Source organism: Chiloscyllium punctatum, chromosome 44, assembly GCF_047496795.1.
Source record: "Chiloscyllium punctatum isolate Juve2018m chromosome 44, sChiPun1.3, whole genome shotgun sequence".
In the NCBI taxonomy this organism is placed as follows: Eukaryota; Metazoa; Chordata; class Chondrichthyes; order Orectolobiformes; family Hemiscylliidae; genus Chiloscyllium; species Chiloscyllium punctatum.
In genome coordinates, this window is record NC_092782.1 from 8,952,988 (window position 1) to 8,972,286 (window position 19,299).

General features: G+C 42.8%; 1 protein-coding gene across 2 annotated transcripts; it reads left to right on the top strand.

Annotated features, from left to right (window-relative positions):
- The first annotated feature begins 3,393 nt into the window (after positions 1 to 3,393).
- LOC140466707 (microsomal glutathione S-transferase 1-like) lies at positions 3,394 to 13,288 on the top strand. 2 transcript variants are annotated; one of them, XM_072562197.1, is made up of 4 exons: positions 3,394 to 3,547; positions 3,811 to 3,951; positions 5,782 to 5,882; positions 12,892 to 13,288. In XM_072562197.1, the coding sequence occupies exons 2-4, from the start codon at positions 3,835 to 3,837 to the stop codon at positions 13,136 to 13,138; spliced, it is 465 nt and encodes a 154-aa protein (XP_072418298.1). In that variant the 5' UTR covers positions 3,394 to 3,547; positions 3,811 to 3,834; the 3' UTR covers positions 13,139 to 13,288. The 2 variants fall into 2 exon arrangements, with proteins under 2 accessions (XP_072418298.1, XP_072418299.1); XM_072562198.1 differs by having other exon boundaries at positions 3,498 to 3,601.
- The last annotated feature ends 6,011 nt before the right edge of the window (positions 13,289 to 19,299 follow it).

The following is a 19,299-nucleotide window of genomic DNA, read 5'->3' on the forward strand; positions in this document are numbered from 1 at the left end:
TAGCTTCGAAATCGACGTTTCGGGCTAAAGCAAGGGCTTTTGCCCGAAACGTCGATTTCGAAGCTATTTGGATGCTGCCTGAACTGCTGTGCTCTTCCAGCACCACTAATCCAGAATCTGGTTTCCAGCATCTGCAGTCATTGTTTTTACCTAGAAGGTGAGTGCAGTTAGGTCTGGGTATGCAGGGTATCAGTTGAGGGATCGAGGGAGGCGTAGTGGGGGTTACAACTGATGAGTCGGGGGATTAGTGTAAATTTATCCACAGACTAGACTTTGTTTATTCCTGATTCCTGATGAAGGGCTCATGCCCAAAACATGGATTCACCTACTCCTCTAATGCTGCCTGACCTGTTGTGCTTTTCCAGCACCTCACTCTCGACTCTTCTCTGTTTAAAAACCTCTAACCTTTCCTGGATAATCTTATTAATCTTTAGTGAGTCAGAATCCTCTGAATTCTCTGACATTAGGAGACTTTTATTGAAGGGGTTCAGATACAGGCGAACTGCCCACCAGGGAACTTAATTTCCAAGCAATTCCTACAGTGTGGGCTGTGCTTGAGATCTCACGTGATCCTAGTACTCAATTCCAGTCTACGATACTTCAACAACTCCTGACCATTGAAATACATGGGTCATTTTCTCCCTGTCAGGTATGTCCAGACTCCTTAGGATTATGAGCATCCCTTTCAAACTTTTTCTAAACCTCTTTTTTCTCCAAGGAAGACAATCCTGAGCTCTCCAATCTCTCTATTTCAGTGAAGACCCTTATTGATGGAAATCTTTTCTTCAGTCTCTCTAATGCCTTCACATCTTTCTTAATGTGTGTCACCCAGGACTGGATGCAAGACTCCAAAATACCAATGAATTACTTCTGAAATTAAGTTTCTGCACTACTGTAAGGGAAAATTTAAAGCACAGAGTTTTAATTATCTTTTGCTTTGTGAAGTTTGAGACCACACCCAGGTCAGCCATGATGTTTTGGAATGGTAAAGCAGACTGAAAGGGCCCAATCCCATTCCTCTGTTCATTCCAAACTTTAAAGGTGTGCTTTCTGCCTTGTTTGAGATGCTGTTGTTCCTCTAGTCTGTGAGGCTGTAGTTTCTGGCTTTGTAACACCTCAGAATACTCTGCACTGATTTGAATCTTCACATCCTGTCCACACCAATGACTGATAGTGGCCCTCCTGAGATTTCTGGTATTTGTTCTCCCAGTTTCCTGTGGATATTTTCTAATGACTGTGTTCAGAGATGTTATTACACCACTCTGGAACAGGTGGGACTTGAACCTAAGCCTTCTAGCCTCGAGGTAGGGACATTGCCACAGAGCTGAAAAAGTCCCTAAAATAACTTTATCTCCTTGATTAATGACTAAATTTTAAAAAACCTAAACCTATTCAGATATGGTATGATACATCTTTGGAGCAGACAGAACTTGAACTTGGATTTCCTGGTCTAGGCATAGGGACACTATCACTGCGCTGCAAGAGCTCTCACTGATTGCTGTACCCTTTCATTCGCTTATGTCCTGAGGAAGGGTCACTGGGCCTGAAATGTTAACTCTGCTTTCTCACCACAGATGCTGCCAGACTTGCTGAGCTTTTCCAGCAGTTTCTAGTTTTGTTTCTGATTTACAGAATCTGCAGTTTCTTTGTTTTTTATTTAGTATTCAACCCACTGCTACATCTCTTCCAGATATGCCCACCTTGAAGAAGTTCTGTTCCTCTCTCCTACAGGATTTCCAATCCAGTTTTTTTTCTCGTCCACTGACATTAATTTCATTATCGCTCCTGGTGTTTGACAAGGTGTTTACTAACACTCATTTCTACAGCCCCTTCATGTTCCTCTGGACTGCCTCTGACTCAGCCTCACCCCATGTGGATTCCAACTCAAGTTTCATCCCTCGTGTTTTGAATCCACCCAGGATCACTGGGATTCCCATGGTGCACAGACAGCTGCTCTCACTGCATCCTGAGATCCACACTTAATGCCATGAATCACCATATGCAGACTCTCAACCTGTCTCTCCAACTGCACCATCTCACGTTGGCTCAGAGCTGCACTGCTCCCAAGTTCCATTTCATCCTCTGGCGTATTTGACCTGCTAATAAAAAACTTTTGCCCTTCCCTTCAGGCACCAAGGAACACAAGATGCAACAACTCAGAGATGACCATGGCCCTCCAGAACCTTCCTCCAGTCCCCCTTCCCTCTGATTTCATCCCTTCTCCCAACCCCACCTGCTGCTGCATATTTACTATCCCTCCTAATATTCTGCTCTCCAATGCTGAACATTTTGTACTCAGCAAAGGTCTGTTTTATCCCTCTGTCTGAATTAATTTCAGGCACGACATGACTTCTTCCATCGCCTTCATCTCCCTGCCCATTTTTTTGGCCAAGGGTCCTCTCCCCGTCCCACAGACCCCTTCACCCAGCTCCAACGCTCTCCATCCACCCAGACCCCTCCCTCTGGCCTTTTACGTTCACTCAATCTGTTCATTCAGATCTGTCCAAGTGACACTGGTCACCTCAATTCCTCTGCCCCTCTCATCACCCAGTCCAACCTGTAATCCCATGAACTGACGACACTGTACTCTCACATCCAACCTTGACTTTGCAATTAAGCCTGTGCTGTTAAGGATGATGCTGTTGTAGTCTGGTGTACTGACCTCTACATTATGGAGACTGAGTGCCGGCTTTCAGACACCTCCTCCTATCTCCCTCTGGACCATGGCCCCATCATCAGACATTGCACCTACTACAGTTGCTAACCTCACCTCACCTGGTGACCTCCTCCCCCCACTCTACTGCCCCCAAACTCATAGTCTCCCAGTGCCACCATTTTAGAAGGTGGAATGGTGGTTAGCCTCACAGTGCCAGGAACCCAGGTTCGATTCCATCTTAAGTGACTGTATGCACGTTCTCCCTGTATCTGCAGGTGTTCTAGTTTCCTCCCAAAGTCCAAAGATGTGTAGGTTAGGTGGATTGGCAATGCCAAATTGCCCACGGTGTCCTGGGATGTGCAAGCAAGGTGCATTAGCCATGGGAAATGCAGGGTAATGGGATGGGATGGGTTTTGGAGGGTCTGTGTGCAATCGATGGACAGAATGGCCTGCTTTCCTACTGTAGGGATTCTAAGATTCTAAGCTTGCTTCTACCTCCTTCCCAGTTCTGAGGAAGGGGCACTGGACCCGAAACTAACTCTGACGTCACTCTAAAGATGCTGCCAGACCTGTTGAGCTTTTCCAGCAATTTCTGTGTTTGTTTGCTCCCTTATTTCCTTTTGTGGACCGATTTCCCCATTATTCCTCTTATCTGTGCGCCAATCATTTGCATGAATGCAGTGCCTACATTAAGGAAACAAATTGCAGATCCTGAAAAAAAAACTCGACCTGCAAAGTGAAGCTGAGAGAAATACTCTCTGGTGTTTGATGGGAGGCGCAAACAGACCCGCCTCAGGCCAGTCCTCTCCTGTCGCTGCCCCACCTTCTCAGTAAAGTTACGGCGAGTTCAGGAGCTGGAACATCAGGGCACAGACGGAAGGCTGTATTTAGGTGGGTTCATTATTAATATAAAAGATGGAAGAGGCAATTTAGTCTTTAATTGTTGTAAGTACTATTTTACAAACTGATAGCTTGTTCGAGGCTTTAACGCGGCTTCAGTTCCATTCATTTCCTATTTGAAGATCTTGCACTTAAAAAAAAACTTACTGCAGAGCACGTTGGGGAGTGAAAGGCGCTATAGCAATGCAAGACTATATTTTATACATTCTGGGTTTTGTCTTCAGTGCATTTTTGAACCAATTTTTTTTTTCTAGCCGTGTCCACACCAGGGGTTGGAAATGTCTGAGGTGTTTAGCAGCGAGGTGTTCCTCGCCTATTCTACCTACAGCACCGTCGTGCTGCTGAAGATGCTGCTGATGGGACCCCTGACTGGATACTTCAGGGTGACCCGAAAGGTAAGATCTTAACAGCCAGACTGAAAGGAGCTGAGTTAAGATGGCACCTAACCTTCCCTCCCCCTCTCTCTCTGTCTCACACACACACCACCCTCGTCCATCTCCCCCTCTGCCTGCTGTATTTCCTTTGGTTATTTTCCTAGAATTGGATACTTGCAAGTGTTTTGCATTGCCAGTAGAGAGGCATGGCTAAAATGGGATTCTCAGCTAGAACTCTGGACTAGCAGCTCCTCCTTTTTAAAGAAAATAAAAGCACCCAAGCAACTGCAGATGCTGGAAATCAGAAACAAAAACTGAAATTGCTGGGATAACTCAGCATCTGTGGAGAGAAAGCAGGGTTAATGTTTCAGGACCAGTTCGCTTCCTCAGAACTGCTCCCAGTCTGATCTGAAACATCAACTCCGATTTGTCTCCACAGATGCTGAGTTTTCCCAGCAATTTCTGTTTCAGCTGTTCCTCTGTGACAGTCCATGAAAATGGAAGACTTCCTTCCTGCTCTGGTGGATTCAGATATAACGGCTAAGTCCAATGTGGCCTCCCACCCCACATTTTGGTGTTGCTTGAGGGTGGAGTAGATGAATTGTTGGAAGGTTAGCACACTCTCTCTAATACCTTGACGTCATCCCTTCGTGGTCCTGATGAAGTCATTCAACGTGCTTCAAACGTGGTCTGATCAGAGCCTTATACAGTCTCAGCAGTACATCTCTGCTCTTGTATTCTAGCCCTCTAAAAATGAATACCAACATTGTATTTGCCTTCCTAACTGCCAACTGAATCTGCATGTTAACCATAAGAGAATCCTGAGTGAAGACTGCTCAGTCACTTCATGCTTCAGATTTCCAGAGCTTTCTCCATTTATAAAACAGTCTATGCCTCTATTCATCTTACCAAAGTGTATAAGCTTACACTTTCCCACTTTGTACTCTGTCACTTCCTTGCCCACTCTCCTAATCTGTCCAAGTCCTTCTGCAGCCTCTCCACTTCCTTAACGCTGCCTGTACCTCCAAATATCTTTGTCATTTGCAAAGTTAGCAACAATGAAAATAAGGAAAACAAAACCTCAGTTCCTTCATCCAGATTATTAATGTATAATGTGAACAGTTATGGTCCCAACACTGACCACTGTGGGACTTCACTAGTCACAGGCTGCTCTGAAATTCCCAGCTGTTCCTTTTACATCAGAAACAGGAACGGGAGTCGGCCGTTGGACCCTTGAATCTGCTGTACCACTGAATAGGATTATGGTTGATTTGATTGTGGTCTTAATTCCACTCTCCTGTTTGCTCCTCAAAGCCTTGGACTCCCTTGTAAATCAAAAAGCTGACTAACTAGGGGCTGGAACATTACTTAATAAAGATCAGCAAAAAGATCGGTTGCATTTGTGATTTATTGAATGAATAAGATACTTGCATTATTTGAATGCACCAAGTTGTGCAGGTTAGATGAATTGGACATGCTAAATTGCCTGTTGTGTTAGGTGAAGGGGTAAATGTAGGGGAATTGGTCTGGGTGGGTTGCGCGTTGGTGTGGACTTGTTGGGCTGAAGGGCCTGTTTCCACACTGTAAGTAATCTAATCTAAGTTAGAGTTGTATGCCCAGATAATCGGGTTTTTAAACTAGTGGTTCATAAAATGAATTGTTTATTCACAAATAGCTCCTGTGCCTCTTGAACTGAAAACTGGATATCTTCCACGAGCTAGCAGAACACAAACCCCAATTTTTGATGTGCCTGTCATGAGAAATAGTTTATACTTTGGAGACCAGTCCACTTATATACAGATGAGGTCTAAACTGTTAGTGGATGATGTGTTATAATCTGTTTGTGAACAGGCATTTGTCAGTGCTGAAGATGCTTGGGCACATGGTGCAACGGATGAAGAATCAAAAAAGCAGTTAATGAGGACAGACCCTTATGTGGAGCGTGTGAGAAGGTGAGATTTGTGGACCAAAGAACATAATGATGTCAACGTATCTCATGTCCATGACTAATCTTAATTTGCTGTGATCTGTTTTTACAGCAAACTAATAGCTGTTTAGCATCTGCAACCTCTATTTCTTATTTATTACACATTCAGTGTTTTGATAGAATTATTTATCTATAAGTATTTGTTGAACTTTAATAAGGAATATGACTTATGTTGGGTTATCAGGTTACAGGGCTGACATTTCTCTTTACACCCTTGAGCAAGCCTTTCACGTGTTGTGTAAATGGATGAGGTTTTGGTTGGGTTTCGCTGACTCCTGTTTGGGCAAGCCATTTTGGCTGGTGGCAGACTCTTGAGGAACAAACATGGAATCCCTAAAGTGTGGAGGCAGGCCATTTGGCCCATTGAGTCCATACTGACCCTCCAAAGAGCATCCCATCCAACTACCCTACCCCTGGAAACCTGCATTTCCCATGGCTAATTTAGCTAGCCTGTACACCCCCGGATATGATGGGTGATTTACCATGGCCAGTCCACCTAACCTGCACATATTTAGACTATGGGAGGAAACCGGAGCACCTGGATGAAACCCATGAAGACATGGGGAGAATGTGCAAACTCCACACAGACAGTTGCCTGAGGGTGGATTCAAATCTGGATCCCTGGTGCTCTGAGGCAGCAGTGTTAACCATTGAGCCACTGTATTGAGTTAAATGTCTGAAACTGCTGTGTGACAATGACTGGAACTACACTCTTCTTCAGTCTTGTGTATACGACTGCTTTTGGTCTTACTGTCTCCTTCTCTAGTTCTGTGTGAATTTTCCTTTTGATGCATTATGAAGCATCTCAGGATGTTTTTTTTTACTTAGGCATTGGAAAAATTCATACAATTAAATATAGAAAGAAACCTCACTCACTGATAATTATGGCAGTTATTTTGCTGTCAAGAATATTTTTCACTCTGTCTTAACAAAACTAATTGAGAATGCATCACAGAAACAGATTTTAAATTGTTAAAGTGGTAGTTATCATCACCTGCTTTTTGCTAAAAAGAGAATGTACAAACTCTACACAGACAATTGCCTGAGGCTGGAATTGAACCCAGGTCCCTGCTGCTGTGAGGTAACAGTGCTAACCACTGAGCGACCATCCCAGTCTCAGGATGTTTTATTATGTTAAAGGCATACAGAAATGCAGGTTCTGATTTAGAAAGTGCAGCTTCTGTGAGGAGGTGTGAATGCTCTTTACTTTGTGGGTGGCAAATTTGACACTTTTTGATAGGGTTGCAGAGAAAATATTAACATTATCTCCATGACAAAACATCTGAGATTTAATAGGCTGACAGATATTCAGGGATCTTCAAAGTGGTGGTAATGACGTTTTAGTGAGAGGCTGTCCCTACATGCATTGTGTGTCCTCTGTATATGCAGGGATTCTATTAAGAGTCTATTAAAGGTTTTGTTTCATATTTCTAAGAGGAATCTAAATGTGAGGGGTACGTTTTTGACTGTTATACCCTGACTGTTGTATTAACTTTCCCCTGCTCTTTGCTGTTATGTTTCATTAAGAATTTGCTTATCTCAAGCTTTCAAATTAAAAAGGATCATAGGGCATAGGAAATGGTGTTAACCATTCAGTTAATTGGACCTATCCCCACTATCAACTAGATCATAGCTGACCTTCTAACTCTATGCTATTTTCCTGTACTATTTCCATATCCTTTCATGTCATTAATCTCCAAAAACTTATGATTCCTGACTTGAGCCTGCTCAGTGACTGAATTCCATAGTATTGTGGGGGAGAGTATTCCAAAGATTCGCCGTCACCTCAGTGAAGAAAATCCTGTTCCTCTCCATCTTAAATGGTCTCTCCTTCATTCAGAGATACTTTTAAATTGGCTCATTACTCTGTGGAAGGCTCACCAGAGCCAAAACATTAACGCTGATTTCTCTTCACAGATGCTGCCAGACCTGCTGAGCTTATCCAGCAATTTCTGCTTTTATTTCTGATCCGCTGCATCCTCCATTCTTTCGGTTTTCATTACTTACCTCTGGGGCTGGTGGGACGTGAACCTGGATGTCCTGGTTCAGGGATAATGCAAGAAGCACTGCGCTATGAGAGCCCTTCCTTTTATTCTGAGATTATGTCCCCTGTTATGGAGTCACCAGCCAGGCGATAACAGGATACATCCAGCTTTTCGTACCCTAGAAGAATTTATAAGTTTAACTTATAACTTTTATAAGTTTCAATGAGATCACCTCTTATTCTTTGGATCTTTTGGGAATACAGAGCCGATTTCCTCAAGCTCTCCTGATCCTGCCATCCCAGGGAATAATCTGGCGAACCTCCATTGATCATAGGAACTTAGAAAGTAGACGTATTCAGTCCTTTGAGCTTGCTCCACCATTCAATACAATCACAGCTTATCCTCCAGTGTAGTATCAGTTCCCACTTAATCCCTATACCCTTTGATACCTGGAGTCCTCAGACCCTATATCTGACTTCTCCTTGAAAACACTCAATGTTTTGGCCTCAACCGCTTTCCCTATATGGCAAATCTTCCCCAGATAAGAACAAAACAATACACAGTTTTTTAGGTGCAACCTCACAACTGAGGAAAGAATCCGGTTGAGATTTTGAGCTGTCCTCTCCATTATCAGACACCAAAGGCAGGATCTACAGGTCCATCTGGGAAAGGGGTTTGGAGTTGTGTGGGGGGGCATGGAAATTGTGGGGGAATGGATGAGTCGAGGTGGATGGAGCCCGGAAGTGCTGGTGCCGGATATTTTAGTGCCTTGTTCACTCTGATTAAAAACAGCCAGCTGGGATGCAGTTTCACACTGGTGGGCCAGTGTTCCAGGCAGGGTTTAGTGGCCTACCCCTCCCCTGTGCGTGGACGCAAGACCAGCCACAGAAAGAGAAACTAGCTGGGTGATTTCTGGGTTGCACTATTACTTTTTGTGAAGATTAACTTTACACGGTTCATGTCTTTTGTTTTTATTGGTTTGTAATTACAAAACTGTAACTGTATTTGCATCGACCGTTAAGTGAACTGCTACTTAGTGTGTTAACCATTCCGTAGCTGTGTGAAGCAAATTATGTTGGTTATTACAGGTTCGACTAAAAAAGTTGAACTGCATATAAAACACAAACTGACTATTACTTAAGGGCTCTTGTGGTACAGTGGTAGTGTCCCTACCTCTGAACCAGGGGGCTGGGGTTCAAGTCCCACCTGCTCCTTAGGTGTATGATAACAACTCCAAACAAATTGGTCTAGAAATATCTTATCATATGGCTCTACTTGTTACAACTATGAAGAAGCTGATAGGCCATATGCTTGTAAGCTACATCTACATGTTTCCTAATTGGCTAGACCAGCAAAGTGGAATGCCCCAAATACCCCATTGCTATCCATTTGCAGCAGTTCTAAGTATTCTGTTGCAGAAGCTGTTGGGTTTTAGCTACAGATAAATTGAAAGATCAAAACCAGGAGCATGGATTGTTGGATCGGTCACTAAGTAGACTTTAGCTATGTTTGAAATTGCTTCTTATGAACCAGATCATCAACTGGAGGTAACATCAATATTCCTTGGTGGAGTTGATCCACTTGGTACCTTGAGCTAAAATGCTAATGGATTAAACATTGGTCTAAAATAGATAGATGTGATTGAGCAAGGTGACCTTTTTGCCTAATAACAGTCAAATAACAGGCCAATGCTCAGTCCTGCTTGATTAGTTTGATTGTATATGGTTTAATTTAACTAAATATGTATCAATCCTGTGAAAGAAGACTTGGAACACACAGGGAGTCAATATATCCAACAGAATGGTGGCACTGACCAATCCCAGAATTTCCCTCTCTGGACACCCATGTCCCCAGGTGTACTTTTCTGCTGATCAAGTGTTTGTCTCATCCAATAGAAATGAAGACACTTGAAAGATAAATTGGAGGGAGTCTGTTCCTAGTCAGAGAACAAATGCAACTCACATTCTTCTATGGTTAATTTCACCGTTACTGATACTTACCAGGAAAAGATTAATATGATATGAGAAGGATGTCATGTGGCAAGTTTTGTCAGTCAAGTTCATCAGTCAAGACTTGCATCACTTATACTTTATCTAACTATGGGAAATTCATTCAAGCACATGATAGAGATATATCCATATGTGTGTGTGTGGTTGCCTTGCTATCGCAATGATATTATTAAAGTTGGCAAGGGTGCAAAAAGAATTTACAAGAATGTTACAAGGACTGGAGGGCTTGAGTTATAAGGACAGGCTGGGACTTTTTTCACTGGAGCATAGGAGGTTGAGGGGCAAAACCTTACAAAAGGTTTCTAAAATCATGAGAGGTATAGGTAAGGTGAATAGCAAAAGTCTTTTCTCTGGAGAGGGGCAATTCAAAACTAGAAGGTATAATTTTAAGGTGGGAGGAGAAAGGTTTAAAAAGGACTCAAGGGGAAACATTTTCACAACGAGGCTGGTTCATATGTGGAACATACTGCCAGAGGAAGTGGTAGATGCAGGTATAGTTATAACATTCAAAAGACATTTGGATAGGTACACAAATGGGAAAGGTATAGAGAGGTATGAACCACACACAGACAAATGGGACTAGTTTAGTTTGGGAACCCTGGACAGCATGGTCGAGTTGGACCAAAGGGTCTGTTTCTGTGTTGTGTGAGTGTTTATTTATATGTCAAACCAATTATCCAAATCTGTATGTTATTTCCCTAATTTATTACACTTGACAAAAGGCTTAGTGAGATGTTCTATTCAAATGTAAAGACACCCAACAAAATAGTTCTTTTTATGGTTTGTATTGATAAGATAAATACTCGTCAGTTTGTGGAGCTCTAGGAAAAGGTTATCTTGAAAACAACATATGTTGCAGATCTGAGAGACGTGCCCACAAAAATATCTAATCTGGTCCAGTGCTAATTACCGGACTCCACCCCAAGTCTGCACTTGATCAGAGTTTGTATTAACTCAGGAAGCTCGACTGGAAAGGAATTTTGTTTATTGTTGAGAACCAAAACAGGGCCACTTCTCATGGTGTATATAGGCTGATCCAAGCCCAGGGCAGGCAGTTCTTTCTTATATATCCAGAAGAGTTATCACATACAACTGAATGGTTGTTTTTTCCCCCTCGTTACCAAATCACCATAGTATTTTATTGTCCGTTCTGTTAACTACTGCCATGTTTCCAACTGAAGCTTTTACTAGCACAGTCCATTCGCAGCAATGCAATCCAACAAAGTTGGGCGTGGTTTATTTTCCTTTTTTTCCCCTTATATCCAGACAACCAACCTTTTCTTCCCAATCACTGAGGTGTTTTTCTCCCTCTGAACCACCAACTGTAAATCACCCATGTTACCAATTGAATAACGACGTGCAAGACCCATTAAGGGCAATGCAAACCATCAAAGCTTGGTCTGTTTTATTTTATCTCACATTCAGAAATGCCCTTCCATACAACAGATCAGTTTTTCCTCCTCACCAGCGAGCCACCGTGACTTCTTTCCTTCATCTATTAGCCGCCACCACTAAATCACTCAATTGGATATTTAAGGGAAATGATCAACATTGAAGGGTAAGGGGGAGGTGAGGAGAGCAGGGCTGGCGCTAAATCAAAATGGAGTTGGAGAGGAAAATAAAGTACTGTCCCGTGCGGTGCATCAAGAGTGTTGATGGACACTGTGCTCCGTCTCCAAGGGCACGAAAAGGCACGAGCATAACCGTGGATGAGGTGCAGGCAGTTGGCAGAGATGATCCCCTCCACAGCCCGCTGGCTGGACCTGTTTATAGCCATCATGGCCAGATCCAGGAGCAGACCAATGAGGAGGTCCTCTGATCCGCCCACGTCCTCCGCAGCCAGTGCCCAATGATCAGGAGCGTAGGGCTGAAGTGAAACATAAACAAAGCAAAGGATTTCTCAAATAAATTACAAGGGGTGTGATCACCCACATATATATGGTCCACCTGGGTCTAGTTTTGTTTTTGTTTTTAGTATTCTGACCGAGTGACCTCACCATCACCAAAGTTTTTCTACAAAATAAAGCAACCACCATCAGTGAAAGTACCCACATGCTGGATTGCTTTATAAAGGGATTCCTGATGAAGGGCTTTTGCCCGAAACGTCGATTTTCCTACTCCTCAGATGCAGCCTGACCTGATGTGCTTTTCCAGCACCACTCTAATCTAAACTCTGGTTTCCAGCATCTGCAGTCCTCACTTTTGCCTGCCTGCTTTATAAAGGGCTCAGGTGATGAGTTCTAGCTGGGCAGGCCAGGGCCTGTTACCCAGGCAACTCATATTCATCTAGCTCCACAAGGAGATTGTTTAGTGAGTTTCTCATGAGCCTTATAGAGAGTATCACCTTAAAATTCTTAAGGTCTGACATGTTACAACCAGAATACTAAAAGAGTTTTGTTTTTTTTGAACCAATTTCTAATGTATATGTAAATGATTAATTTGGGGAGACGGGATTTCCCTGTGAATTGGAGATGTACAGTGAGGTTTGGGGTTTGGCCTTGCTGCCTCTTTCCCCTGTAAGTTGCTGTTTATTGTTCATTGTTTGTTTGTCTTTTGTACAGCTTGATAAAATAAATTAAAAAGTGTATATATGGATTCAGATTATCCTCACTTCACTGACTCTGAGCTGGCTGGCCGCAGCCAGTGTACTGTGCACATTTAACTAAAGGGTGATGCGGTGTTGGGGGAACAGAAACACAGTTGAGGAAATGAGTAATAATAACATTATTTGTACCAATTACCTTAATGCCCAACACATTCTTTCTGCAGTTGTTTTGACTTCAAGCTTGAAAACTTGTCAAATCTCCAATTACGTTAATTCTAAATTACACCAGTAGAACTGTTCAACGTTCCCGTGTTAATTCTAACTTTAAATTGCAGTTCAGCCATGGAATATTTCTTCAACATAAGGATGGGATTGTTAATGTATGTTTGCTCAAATCAACTCCTATTGTTTGCTGCCTGTTTATGCTCCCTGCAGATGTCATCGGAATGACCTGGAGAACATTGTTCCATTCGTAGGCATTGGTCTGCTGTATGCCCTCTCTGGCCCTGACCTGAGTACAGCTGTAATGCACTTCAGAATCTTTGCTGCTTCCAGAATCTTCCACAGCATTGCTTATCTGGTTCCTCTTCCCCAGCCATCACGTGGTTTGAGCTGGATAGTGGGGATGGGAGTGACCTTTTCAATGGTCTATAGAGTGCTGAAGGCAGGAGTGCACCTTTGAGTGAAAGCAATAATTGTTTACCACACATTTTAGATTTGTTTTTATTCTTGCATTTATTGAAACCACTAATTGTATGTAAGATGCAAGATTCATGATTAAATGTGAAAATGCAAAAGACCAGTGAATACAAAAAATAAATTCTGAATCAGATTTTTCTTTTGTTTTGCCTGGATGTGTGATTAGCTGGTATAAACTTCCGTTTGTGTGAAAATTACTGCTTTTTATTGTAGTTCTTTGGATTTGTTGGCCAGCGTTTCATATGTTACATTCATGTCCCCAACAGACTCTTCACAGTTTCACTTGTGGGGCAACAGAAAATACATTGTATGTCAATTGCCTACTTGACATTAAATGTGCAAGCTTACAAATTTCAAACCAAGTGCGAGTCATAGAGATGTACAGCACGGAAACAGACCCTTCGGTCCAATTTGTCCATGCCAGCTCGCCAAACAGTTCACGTATCACATGCGTGTGGCTCAAACTCAGTATGTGCGTAGGCTAATATGTAGCATTCAGTCGAGCGCCTTAGAGCTGAACTCTAGTTAGCTGAAGATCCAGAAGTTGGTTTTTGAGAATCCGACACTCTAGTGTATTTGATGCTTATGTAAGCTTTTGATCCTTGCAGCTGCAGTCACTTAGTCTGCAGGAGAGAAATGGCTGTTTGAAGACTCCTTATGATAGTGTGAAAACCACACTTTTATCCATCTACAACACTGCATTTATCATTAGAAAAGTTGTCTTCATGCAAATGTGCAATTGTTAAAAACATAGTACCTTGTAAACTCTAGTGCTGTCGAGTGTTCTGTCACTTCAGCATGATTGTGTGTCTGTATTCTTGAACAAGAAGTCCTTCATTGAAAATGAGCCATAAACAATAAACTTTTAGGTAAACATAAACTACGTTGGCAGGGCAGTTGGGATCCTCCAACAGCAGGTAGGCAAAGGCTAGGCTGGAAGGAGATATAGTAATCAGCAATAGTAAAGTGAAGAGACAGGTTAGGCTGGAACACAACAGGGAGCAAGCAATGCCTGTTGGATTAAATTGCATCTATTTCAATGCAAAGGGGCCGACAGATAAGGCCAATGAACTCAGGGCATGGATAGGTATGTGGGACTGGGATATTATAGCCATTACAGAAACATGGCTAAGGGAGGGTCAGAGGTAGCAGCTTAATGTGCCAGGGTATAGGTGCTTTAGGTGGGACAGAGGTGGTGGAAGGAGGGGAGGGGGAGTTGCGTTTCTGATTAAGGTGAGTATCACAGCAGTAATCAGAAATGAAATAACTGCAAGCTCATCCAGTGAGACTTTGTGTGTGGAACTGAGAAATAAGATGGGGTTAGTGAAGTTATTGGGGTTGTATTATAGGCCTCCAACTATTCAATGGGAATTAGGGGAACAACTATGCAGGGAGATTGAGGAAACTTGCGGGAGCAAAAGGGTTGTCACAGGAGGGAATTTTAATTTTCCTAACATTGGAACTGCCAGAGCATTAAGGCCTTAGGTGGGGTAGAGTTTGTTATGTGAAGGCAGGAAAGTTTCCTCAAGCAGTACATAGAGGGTCCTACTCAGGAAGAGGCACTCTTGGGAAATAGGGCAGGTCAGGTGCCAAGGGGGAGAGCAATTTGGGACCAATGACCGTAGTTCTATTAATTTTAAAATGGTTTTGAAGAGGGACAAAACTGGTGTACAGGTTCAAGTTTTAAATTAGGGCAAGGTGAATTTTGCTGGAATTAGACAGCAGCGTGAAGGGGTTGATCGGAGTAGTTTGTCTGCAGGCAAAGGAACCTCCGGCAAGTGGGAGGCCTTTGGTTATCGGAGATTGCAGCAGGATCTTGATCAGCTGGGGAGGTGGGCTGAGAAATGACAAATGGAGTTTAATATAGATAAGTGTGAGGTCTTATATTTTGCAAAGTCAAATCAAGGTAGGAGTTTTATGGTGAATGGTAGGGCCTTAAGGAGTGTAGTGGAACAGAGGGATATTGGAGTTCAGGTATGCAGTTCTCTGAAAGTGGAGTCCGGTAGATAGGGCAGTGAAGAAGGCTTTTGGCACACTGGCCTTCCTCAATCAGGACATTGAGTATAGAGATTGGGAAGTTATGTTGCAGTTGCACAGGACATTGGGGAGGCTGCACTGGAGTATTGTGTTCACTTTTGGTCACCTTTTATAGGAAGGATGTTATTAAACTGGAAAGAGTGTCGAAGAAATTTGCAAAGATGTTGCTTGGGCTCACCAGTCTGAGTTATAGGGAGAGATTGGACAAGCTCAAACGTCTTTCTTTAGAGCATAGGAGGTCGAGTGGGGATCTTGTAGGAGTGTATAAGATCATGAGAGACATGGATAGGGTGAATGATCTCAGACTTTATCCTGGCGTTGGGGGAATCGAGAGCAGGTGTTAGTTTAAGGTTAGAGAGGAAAGAATAAAAGGGAACCTGAGGGGCAACATTTTACACAAAGGGTGGTACACATGTGGAAGTGGTTGAGGCAGGTACGTTAGCAACATTTAAAAAGCATTTGGATAAATACATGGATAGGACAGGTTTAGAAGGATAAGGGCCAAGTGCAGGGAAATGGGGTTAGCGTGGGTGGACATTTTGGTCAGCGTAGACCAGTTTGGAGGGCCTGTCTCTGTGCTGTAGGAATCTATGATTCTAATTTGGATGCATATTCAACAAACCCTCAATCTAAATACTGAACGACCTAGGACAGTATAGAAAAAGCAGTGTGGCACTGTTTGTTGGATTAATACTGGTGTTAGCCCATCTATCTTGAATTGATACTTCTAACACTTAGTGAGTCAATATAGAGAGAATCAAGTGGAAATTTAACTTGTGTAAGAAGTATTATTTAGACTTTTGTTATAGGTCGCATAATGCTTTTCTATTCGTTTAAAGGCTTTTCTTAGTGCAAGTGTATAACTGTCAGGGATGCAGGTTTAAGTACATGTTTAAGTTTTTAGTACTGACAAAGTTTATCACCCTTTATGCTCAGCACTCTAGAGAAGAGGTAGCCAGTAGCATGGACTAAAACCAAGATGGGGCAGCTGAGAAAAGGGTAGGGTGTGGTCCTGGGTTGGGCTGGCAGGGAATATCAAAAACAGGGACAAAGTTTAATAGATGGAGAATGGCAATGGCAGATTGCTGTCTGACTGGTCTTTATGGCAACAATATCAAACAGCCAACATGCTGGTTCAATCATTACTGTTGAAATGTATTGGAAAGAGCAGTTAATTAGGGAGTGTATAAACCAGGGGTGGGGAACTTGCGCCTAAGGCCGCACGTGACCTTCTAGGCCATTGTGTGTGGCCTTTTGAATGAATCCAAATTTTGCAGAACAGATCTTTTAATTTTTATTAATTTTTTTTCGTCTTTTATTATTTTTATTTTAATCTTAAAATGAATGTATTTACATTCTCCTACTTAACCAAAATCAAGATGCGCTTAAGGTCACAAATGATGGATACCCATCTAGAGGATCAGGTAAAATTGCAGAGCTCCATGCTGCAACCAAATATTCAAATGCTTTCCCACAAAAAACAGTCACAACAAAGTCATTAAAAGGTTAGTTAACTTTAGAATTAACATTTTTTTTTAGTTAGTACATAGTAGTTAGATTTTTACAAAATAATGTGAATTTTGAAGAATATATAATTGACGTTTCTTGGATGAGGCCTTATTAGATTACAACTAACATAATGCGGCCTTCCAACATGAAAAGGTTCCCCTCCTCTGGTATAACCGTTCAGTTTTAGCTGCAAAGTATATTGTTTTGATTGTTGCCTGAAATCAGGTTAAATAGACTGGGCTGTAGAATGTGACAGAACAAAAATGATGACAAGCATTTTTTTTAGAAATCGCAAGGATTTAAATAGGCCTCACAGCTTTCGCATTTAGTTGGAACTCCACAGCATTTTTAGTATTTTCTAATCAAGGTTTTGAACACTTTTGGAGCAGGTGAGTTTCAATTCTAGGTCTCCTAGCCCAGAAGTAGGGACATTTCCACTGTGCCACAGGAGCACCTACAAATTGCGTTCAAGTTCCACCTAACCCCCACTAACATATTGAGATTCTCCCTCCCCTCACGATTGTCCACTCTCCCATCCAAGCATGCTGTCTCCAAACCCCCGAACAGGGGAGGCAATGGCCTAGTGGGTAATATTAATCCAGAAACTCAGCAAATGTTCCATGGGCGAGGGTTCAGATGCTGCCGTGGCAGATGGTGGAATTTGAAATCAAGAAAACATATCTGGAATTAAGAATCTACTAATGATCTTGAAACCATTGTGGTTTGTCAGAAAAATCCAACTTGTTCACTAAAGTTTTTTGAAGAAGAAAATCTGTCATCCTTGCCTGGTCTGACCTACATGTGCCTCCATACCCACAGCTATGTAGTTGACTCCCAATTGCCCACTGAGATGGCCTAGCCAATCTCTCAGTTGTATCACTCACAGTAAAATCTCATCAAAGATGTGAAACCAAATAAACCACTTGGCATTGACATAGGCACCGAAAATGACAATGGTGGAAACAGCCCTGACAACCCTGCAAAGCCTTTCTTGATAACATCCCGGGTCTAGTGCCAAATTTGGGCGAGCTGTCTTACAGACTAGTCAAACAACACTCTGACACTCATACTCATGGAATTATCCTTACAGCCACTGTCCTAGGCACCACCATAACCATCCCTGGATATGTCCTATCCCACCACAAGAATAATTTACAGTCAGGAAGGACTTGCCCTAGGAGTCCTCAATATTGGCTCTGGACTCCATGAAATCATATGGCCTCAAGCTAAACATGGGTAAGGAAACTTCCAGTTGATAACCATGTACCTCTCCCCTTGGCTGATGAATTGGTATTCCTCCATGTTGAACAACACTAGGAGGAAGTACTGAGGGTGACAAGGGCACAAAGTGTACCCATGTTGGTGATTTCAAAGTTTGCCACTAAGAGTGGCTTGGCAGCAGCACTACTGATTGAGCTGATGCAATACTGTCCATGACAGTATTGGTAAGAGTTTGGTACAGACCTTGTGTAACCTAGGTCCTGTCTTTACATTGATAATACCCTCCATTGTGTGGTGCAATACTATCACTGTATAAAATGGGACAGATCCAGCAACTCAAGGCTGGGCATCTGTAAGGTGCTATGAGCCAACAATAGCAGCAGGACTGTACTCCAACACAATCTGTCACCACATGGCCTGGTATATCCCCCACTCAACAATTACCATTAAACCTGGTGGAATCAATTCTGTTTGAATAGAGACCATGCCAGGAGCAGCATCAGGCATGTCTAAAAGTGAAGTGTCAAATAGGTGAAGCTGCCAAACAGGATTACTTGCGTGTCAGACAGCATGAACAGTAAGTGATAGACAGAGCTACACAATCTCACAAACAATGAATCAGACCTAAGCTCTGCAGTTCTGCCACGTCCATTTGCGAATGGTGGTGGACAATTCAACAACTCCAAAGGAAGTGGAGGCCCCACAAATATCCCCATTCTCAATGATGGAGGAGCCCAGCACATCAGCGCAAATGATAAGGCTGAAGCATTCACAGCAATCTTCAGCCAGATGTGTCACATGGATGATCCATGTCAACCTCCTCCAGTGATCCCCAACATTACAGATGCCAATCTTCACCCAATATGATTCATTCCATGTGACATCAAGAAACAATTGGAGGCACTGGGCTTTGACAGCATTCCGGCAATAATACTAAAGACTTGTGCTTCAGAACTCCACCCGCTCCCCCCCACCCCCAGAAGTCAAGCTGTTCCAGAACAGTTACACCGCTAGCAGCTACCTAACCATGTGGAAAATTCCCCAGGAATATCCTGTACATCAAAAGCAAGACAAAACCAAATCAACCAATTATTTCTCCATCAGTCTAGTCGCAATCACCAGTAAAGTGATGGAAGGTGTCATCAACAGTGCTGTCAGGCAGCACCTGCTCAGCAATAACCTGCTCAGTGACGCCCAATTTGGGTTCCGCCAGGGCCACTCAGCTCCTGACCTCATTACAACCTTGGTTCAAGCATGGACAAGAGAGCCAATTTCCAGAGGGGAGGTGAGAGTGACAGCCCTTGACATCAAGGCTATATTTGATCAAATGTGGCATTAAAGAGCCCAGCAACACAGGAAACAATGGGTATCAGGGGG

Excerpts from the sequence above, each read along its gene's own strand:
- LOC140466707 (XM_072562197.1), top strand. The coding sequence starts at position 3,835 with ATGTCTGAGGTGTTTAGCAGCGAGGTGTTCCTCGCCTATTCTACCTAC. Across the intron at positions 3,952-5,781 it reads ACTTCAGGGTGACCCGAAAG|GCATTTGTCAGTGCTGAAGA; the intron begins GTAAGATCTTAA and ends GTTTGTGAACAG. Across the intron at positions 5,883-12,891 it reads TATGTGGAGCGTGTGAGAAG|ATGTCATCGGAATGACCTGG; the intron begins GTGAGATTTGTG and ends TGCTCCCTGCAG.